This window comes from Zingiber officinale, chromosome 2A (genome assembly GCF_018446385.1).
Source record: "Zingiber officinale cultivar Zhangliang chromosome 2A, Zo_v1.1, whole genome shotgun sequence".
Taxonomy (NCBI): Eukaryota; Viridiplantae; Streptophyta; class Magnoliopsida; order Zingiberales; family Zingiberaceae; genus Zingiber; species Zingiber officinale.
The window spans coordinates 100,313,737-100,322,290 of record NC_055988.1 but is presented as its reverse complement, the minus strand read 5'-3'; the positions used below and the strand labels follow the sequence as shown (position 1 = coordinate 100,322,290).

Sequence of the window (8,554 nt, the reverse complement as noted above, 5' to 3'; positions counted from 1 at the left end):
ACTTAGTGTGCTTTTCTTTAACATTTAAAGTCCAGTTATTCTATTTTAACTTATGTGGATGATTTTCTTTATATGTAATGTACTTTTCCATTTATCTATTTGGTATACTTTCTAAAAAACAACATCAACTTAATTTGAATAGTTTGTCAATTTAAAGTTGGCATTGCATTTTCATTTCTTTTAAGTTCAAGTTTTTTTTCTTCAAAGATCTTGAAACTTGTCTCTTTTGATCATAAATAGCTTGCATGTTTTTACAAGATCTGATAAACATTTCTTTTATTTATATGATTATTTTTACAAGATCCGACGACTTTTTTTATTTCTATAATTGTAAATTGTGCCTTGTGCATTGTTAGCACTTGCAATTTACTTGGAAGTTGTTTCAGTGTTGCCCTACACAAGGTCAACGACTGATGCAGAACATAAAGGTAAAACCTAAATTATCAGATCTTTGCATATTCAAAATAAAATCTTAAATTTATGTATGTTTTTTAAATTGTGGAACCATTCACAACTCTGAAAGAATAACAAAGACACACATATGGTAACTATTGTAAAAACATATGTGTATTTATTATTCTTTTAGAACAAGTTTTTCATACATATAATAGTGTATTTCTTTTGATATCAATAGGTTGTTGATCTCCTGGTGCTTTATCAAAGGGGTGGAAAGATTGGACTTTTTGATAGAGCTAGTGTGGGGAAGACTGGATTTATTATGGAACTGATGATCAACAATATTAGAAAAAGTTGGCATGAAAGAATCAGCAAGTGAGAAAGAGGAATCCAATGAAACTCTACAAGTTGAAGATTGTGATGGGACTTAGGTTGACAATAATTAAGTGCAATCCTACATGACATGAACCACCATCACAAGTTTCTAGTATTTTGGCTATTGTTCATTAGTTGTAAATAGAGTTTATTTGTTTATTTGTATTGGGATAAATTTTATTTGAACATGAGATATGTTTCTTCTTTTGTGATTGTAATTCTTATATAAGTAACATTTTGAATGACATTGATGTGGAGAATATTATTTCTTTTGTGATTATAATTCTTTATTATATATATATTGAAATATGATATATTGGTATTAAAAGATAATAGTTTAAAAGATAACGGTTTAAAACCGTTGTTGTTGTCTATCACCCTCAAAGACAACGGTTAAAAACCATTGTCATAGTCCTAAAAATTGTTGTAACTGGCAGTGTTATTAAAAGTGCTTTAAACAACAACAATTTTAAACTGTTATCTTTTCATCCAAAGACAACGGTTTAAAACCATTGTAAAATTGTTGTCTTCTCATTCAAAGACAACGGTTTAAAATCATTGTCGTAGCCCCTACTTTTAACAACACTATCAATTACAACGGTTTTAAAGGGCCTACGATAATGGATAAAATTCGTTGTCTTTTAACGTTTTTGTTGTAGTGAGAGACCTTCTTAATGACCTTCCTAGGCTTCTTAGAAGTCTTGGTTACACTAGTCTTCTCAAAGTCAACTCTAGGGATAACTTCCCTTATAACTTTGATTTGACTCCTAGACTTAGGCTTAATTTTATAACTATATGGAACTCTATGATAAGAGACCACATTTTCCTTGGACTTAGGCTTGTACCCCAAACCCTTCTTTCCCTTGGGTGACTCTAGCTTTCCTAAACCCCGGTTTTGTTCTTTTGATCCCTTAAGTAAATTTTCCAATTCTTTTAAGGGGTTTTTCCATTTTCTCAAGTTTTAACCTCAAAACTTAATTTATCATCCTTAAATCCTCAAATTTTGATATTTTATTATTGGCTTGGACACTTTTCTTTTTAGGCACATATCTAAAATCCTTAGAATTTTTGTCTAAATTGTTATCTATCTTTCTATCCTTACGCAAGGTAGTTCTAGCATGAAAATATTTATAATTTTTCCTAGATTTTTTATGGTTTCTATTTTCATGATAAATCGTATTAAAATGATATAAACTATTTCTAGCATATTTTTTTATCATTATTTAAACTATTTCTCCCCTTTGGGCATTGATTTTGATAATGCCCCTTTTAATTGTAAGAGAAGCATGCAATGTGCTTCTTGTCCTTTTATACCATGGAGACAACCTATTTTCGTTTCTCCTTACCCTTGGGTGTCACTTGGCCCTTATTCTTAATCAATTTGGGACACTTTCTCTTATAGTACTATTTCCCCCTATACTCAAAGTATATAATATGATTTTTATTTTTGCAACTTGAAATTGATATACCTTTACAATTTGTGCTTTGTTAAGTTGTGGAGGTAATACTTTCTTCTTCCTTATTGACTTCGAATGATGATGATGTTTTTTCTTATTTCGACATCAATGGTCTATACCCCCTCAATTCTTGAGGTGGATGTTTCTTGAATTTCTTCTTCGGATGTTAAACATATTTCTGATAGTTCTTCTAAATCTTAAGCCACATGGATTCTAAAAATATAAAGAATTCACATATAGAAAATACAAGAACAAGAAGATCTAGTTCATCGAGAATATGACATAAGAAAGTAAATACTGTAATTACAAAGAACCTGAATGTAGCGAAATTGTCATTGTTCTTCGTGTAGAGCTCGTCGATCCAACAATCCTGCAGAAGAAGAAGAAGGTTGGCCTTCTGGAGGAGTTAGGGTTGACGGCGCCGAATCTTCTTCGTCAATGGGGAACGAAGAGACGTCTCAAAGATTACCCTAATCCTCTGAAGACCAACCCATTATATAGTGCATATCTATTATCAGTCCATCGATAATAATAGATGCGGGACTATAGGTTCTACACATATGAGATCCACATCCAATTACCCGAAACTCACTAGACATAAGTTAGATCACTTTAAAGGGTTCGGATCGTATTCATGTGTGCAACTTACAAATAAGCCCACCTAATATGGATAATTATATCCAACAATTTCAACTTCCGAATTCTCTTCCTCTTGATTCAATGATTCTTTCTCTTTGGATTTATCTTAATTTGGTAAAATAGAGGGATCTTTATGGAGCTTGGCCAATTTCCTCCATAACTCATTTGCATATTCTAATCTCCAATTTTACATAAAATAGAGCTCAATAAAAAATTAACTAAAATTTTAGTTACCTTATCATTTGCCTCGCACCTCTTGATTTACTCCTCGGTCCACTTTCTCTTTGAGCCTCTTGGATCTTCAAAGCCCTCCATTAGAGCAGACTATTGCTCTATCTCCATCATAAAGTAGTTTTCAACCCTTGATTTCCAAAGAACGAAACTTTCCAATCTAAATGGTGGAGGTGCCCGAGTGTTGTATCTGAATCCATCTCGAAAATCCATTTGAAGTAGAGCTCCTTGATGATGAGTCTTTGACCGTTGAAATTAGGGTTTTAAGATTCGATGTCTTCTTCTTCCTTTAGGTCGTTGCTCTCTCAACGATTAGTCCAATGAAGAGTGACTTCACTCTAATACCACTTGTTAGGACAGTTTGAAAGCTAGAAGGGGGAATAGGCTCCAATCACTTCGTTGATGATGATTTATAGCGGAAACTTGAAGCATTGCTAACGCCCTTGATTTTACTTGGTATCCACCTCCTTAAGGTGACTAATTTAGGGTCCACTCTCCTCATGATCTCATCCACTATGAAATCTACTCATTCTCAGAAATAAATTGGAGTTGGAGAAGCCTCGTACAATCTCATAACAAGAATACAATGAAAGCAAGAAGTAAATACACCATACAAATAAAATCTTGCTTGCTTGATCTCTTGTTACTTATAGATGTCTCTTGAAGTTTGGAAAGTACAACAACACTTCTCTTCAAAAAATTCCAAGAAATGGTGAAGATGGGTGGACAAGAAGTTCCTTCAAGCTTTTGCAAAAACCCTTGTCTAGGGTTCACTCGACGCCTCTAATCGATTAGGTTTTTCCCTAATCAATTGTCACATCATCCAATCGTTCGAATACCTATAGAATGACTCTTTTTATGAACCCTAATCGATTAGTAAGCTATCACAATCGATTCAAAAAACCTTAATCGATCACTCAATTGATTCCTAAATTCTCTATTCTCTCGCAAAAGGCATTGATCGATTAGCCCAGTCGATTAAGTAGTCTTAGTCGATTGTCTTAATCGATTCATTCTCTCATAATAAAAATAACTCTTAATCAATTGCCTCAATCAATTAGTATTGTCAGAATCAATTGCCCAATCGATTCCGCCATCTTCTATTAGCATTTTCAGAATTAATTGCCCAATCGATTCCGCCATCTTCTATTTCCGTGAGAAAAAACACATTATCTTTTGTTCTTTCAAATACGTATATCATGCTTTCGTTTCTTATCTGACAAACTCTCAATACTTCTAGTTGTAGCATCGTAAATTTGAGAAGATTTTAGATTATATATATTTATTTGTTTATAACTTTTAGGACAATTTAATTTTTCCCCCTTTTCTATTTATGATTTAGAGTTTGTTAACTTAACTATATAAAAATTTATACTCTTATTTTTAATATCAATTTTTAATTTAATAATTTAATTATTTTTTTTTTAAATTTCTAGCTACTATGTCAGGTACTACGTTTTGTTTCAACATGAATCATCCGCAGTTGAATTTTTTTGATCTGTTTCAGAAAGATAATTGACTGTTTTGAATGTCTCATCCTAGAAGTTTTAGAAGAAAACTTGAGGCCTTATTTGCAAACCCGTATCAGCAAGTTAGATTGAAGGAATCATCTAGGACAACTCCAGTGGTCAAACTTACATGTAACTACAGTTTAGATAACTTGAATGAAAATGCATCTCGGTATCACTATCAATTTAAAAAGAGGTGTCAGAAAAAGGCAACCAAATCTCTGTGTTGCACAATCTTCGGAACATGATGACAATGGAAGCAGTGAATGTTATAACTTCTGCCACTCTAGGTGTGAAAGTAATTATATGATGATTATTTCAATAAGTCTTGAAGTTAATTTCTAGTATAAAAGACAATAAAATGTTTTCCATAAACTTCTGCTTTCTTCAGTTTCATCCTGATTTATTTTTGGGTTTCGTCAGATATTGTCAACGTCCTTCATTCAATTTATTTCAATGCAAGGAACATGTTTAATCTTGTGATAATCTTCTCCAGTATCCTTGTCGACCCTTCTCTCTATCATTTCCATTCCCCTTATTTCAATTTGTTTGAGCTCAGTCAATCTTACAAGTCCCTCTGGTAGCATTCTCATATTTCTGCAGTGCCAAAGGATTAGTTCCTGAAGGACAGGCATTGCTCCCTCTCCCACTTCCCACTCCTCCAAGGCGCTCAATTCATACAGTTCGATATGTTGGAGACGAGGAAAACCTCCCTTTGGAAACACCAAAACTCTTCCTACAAATGCATCATCACACAAAAGAAGACACTGAAGGTTTGCGAGAGATGCGAGCATCGCAATATCTTCATCCTTTTCCAACCTTGTTAGCCAAATAGCGAGATAGATCAGGTTGGAAAATATCCTGGAATTTTCTGCCTCCATGTGAATCCTTGCAGGCCTTACCCATGGTCCTCTCAAAATCAGAAACTGAATATGATGATAGCATGATGAAGTTAGGAAGCTCATCGGCAACGATTCTCCATTCAATACCAACATGTCGAGCCGGGAAAGGTTCTGGACTGCATTGGCTAAAGCATCCTCATCAGAGCTTGATATGTTATTCAAATGCAATTTTCGAAGATTCCTCAGCTTCTCCAGTACACCATCACGTACCCATGGACCACTTGAAATATTCACAAGTGTCTGAATGTCTTCCGAGCAGTATGTCGCTTTAGGCATGCTCGTATTCTCTTCATTGAGGAATACATGTCTCAGAGTTCGGATTTTCCAAAATGCATCCGGTAAATGTTGAATCTTAGTATTGCCTATATTGAAAGTCTGCAAGTGGATGAGATTGCCAATAGATGGAGGCAGCTCCTTCAGTTTTGATCGGCTCAAACTTAGATACCTTAACAGGATCAAGTCCCCAATCTCCTTTGGTAAGTGTTCGATGGGTACTTTCTGCAAATCCAAGACCCTGAGGAACTTCGCTCCAGGGATGGCAATTGCCAGCGTTCTCTGAAAACCTTCATTCGGATAAATTACAAGTGACCGTAGCTTAGTGGTCAAACAGTTCGATGAGATATGGTCGTCGACATTTTCAGTGACACTGAGACGCCGTAAAGCTCTTGGATCGTCACCTATGTCATCAATGGACCTGAAGAAGTTAAGCTCGCGAGCTTCATGACGTGCTAGATCAAGAAGAAGATCATGAATGTGAACTTCCCGTATATAAAGCTGACCCCATCTTTCAATTTGTAACATGGACCTGCTTGTCAAATCCTTCAAATATGCCTCCGCGACGTCTTCCATTGTTTGATCCACTTTATCCTTCGTTTGTATGAAACCTTCAGCTATCCATAAACGTTTTATCCTCTCTGCACTAACGCAATAATCCTCAGGAAACGCTGCGAAATAGAGGAAGCAAGGCTTCAAATGATGCGGAAGATCATGGTAACTGAGAGCTAATATTCTCAGGATTTGGTCTTCTCCTTCTCTGAATTCATAAGAAATATATTCCAGCTTTTTCCTCCAGTCACTAGCTTGACTTGTACCTCTCAAAAGCCCTCCGAGTACCACGATGGCAAGAGGCAGCCCTTTAGTTTTTTTGAAGATATCCTCCTTGAATCGCTCAAACTCCGGTGGGCAGCATGCTGTGCGGAAAGCTTTCCTGCAGAACAAATTCCAGCTCTCTTCGACATTCCAAAATTTCAGCTCGTGTGGAGGAACATCTGCAACGTTCGCAACGTTCATCTTGCGTGTAGTCAGCAACACTCTGGATCCTGTCGATTCTTTTGGGAAAGCTGCTTTAATGGCGTTCCAAGCTGCCACCTCCCAAATATCATCCATCACTACTAGATACCTTCTGTCGCTCAAATGCTCCGACAGCTTTTCCTTCATCTCTAGTTCTTCCATGCCTTTTACTTGCTCGTCCTTGAAGTCGAACGCTTGCTTCACAATGCTGCACAAGAGTTCTTTAACCACATACTTCTGTGACACGGACACCCATGCCTTGCACTGGAAATAGTTTTTGACATCTGCGCTCCTGTAGATCTTATTAGCCAGCGTTGTTTTGCCCAAACCACCAGGACCAACAACCGAAAGCACGACGCGAGCTGTTAAACTAACGTCAAACAGTTGCCTTTTGATGTCTTTCATATCTTCATCAAAACCGACAATGTCTTCTTCTAGTTCAAATCTGTAGCGATAAAGATTTATTAGCATATATCTTGGGCTAAAATCAAGCGGCATATCAAATTATGTAAATCATGGAAAGACATCAAAAAAAACCCGCCCAGTCAAAAAGGTAAAATTATATTTTCAAGAGCAAGAAGTCAAGTTTTTGTTCTAACCTAATTGTCCACTAGAGCACATCTTTGAAAGATCCAACAAAGTAACCATGAAGATAGATATATGCTAATAGATGAAAACGATTGTTATTACTTAATTACCTTCGAGCAAGCGTTGCGTCAGCCGCAGAGGAAGATGAGGAGGAGGAGGAGGAGGAGGTGGGCAAGGAGGAGGAGCCTTGGATGCCAAGTTGCCACGCTTGTTTGCAGACATCTTGAAATCTGGCACGGATGTCCTGCAGGCGGCTCGCCAGCAGACGGCGAGTGCGGATCCGGGAGGGGAAGGCGGCGATGCGTTGGAGACGGCTTATCCGGCCGTCGGCTGCTGACGCGCGGCCTACCTGCATCGCGTATTCGTCCACCAGGTCCTCCATCTCGTACGCCAAGTTCCGGATCTGCCTCATCCACTCGTGCAAAGAGTGGCTTTGCTCGTATCTGGGCTTCTGATCGGCATCCCTGATAAAGGATTGAATCAATGCCAGTGTTTCCGTCAGCGGCTTGACCTCTGCGTCCAAGTTGAGGATCCCGGCGACGTCGCTGGAAACAAGCTCCCCCAGTTTCTCCAGCACCAAGTTCACCGCCGTAGACGCCATCTCTGTTTCTCTGCAAGTCAATGGACCAATCCAGTACAGATATTACGACGGATGGGATCACTAACTTGATAAGATCTAAACAAGTCAACGGCAATTCTTAATTATATTTACACTACAAATCCAATTATCTTACCAGTTTATTATATTTCGTATGCTATCTAATATCATAAATCCTGTCCCAGGTGCAGCGGCAAAGATCTCCACTATGCAAAATACATTGAAGTTGGAAGATTAATTTCTTCACTGTACTTGCAAAAACAGATAAAACTTAATTGCTGTTTTCCTCGTTCAATCAATCTATTTCAACGCAAGGAACATGTTCATTCTTGTAACAATCCTCTCCACTCTCTATCATTTCCATTCCGCCTATTAGGATTTGTCTGAGCTAAGTCAAGCTCACAAGTCCCCTCTGGTAACATTCTCATCTTGCAACCAGTGGCTGATTCACATGGGACTGGGCAGTCCAACCAGTCCACATGTAAATCTGTCCTGTAGTTTTGTAATATGTTACCTTGATTAAATAGTTTTAGGCGAATGGAGAGTTGAATATCAACGTTTATAAAGTTA

The 8,554-nt window shown here is 37.2% G+C and overlaps 1 protein-coding gene across 1 annotated transcript; it reads right to left on the bottom strand.

The window, feature by feature from the left end:
• Window positions 1–4,831: 4,831 nt before the first annotated feature.
• On the bottom strand, window positions 4,832–8,072 carry LOC122041727 (disease resistance protein RPP8-like). Its single transcript, XM_042601509.1, has 2 exons — window positions 7,497–8,072; window positions 4,832–7,243 (listed from the first exon to the last, which is right to left on the bottom strand). Exons 1-2 carry the CDS (start codon window positions 7,985–7,987, stop codon window positions 5,050–5,052), a joined length of 2,685 nt encoding a protein of 894 aa, XP_042457443.1. The 5' UTR covers window positions 7,988–8,072; the 3' UTR covers window positions 4,832–5,049.
• Between the last annotated feature and the right edge of the window lie 482 nt (window positions 8,073–8,554).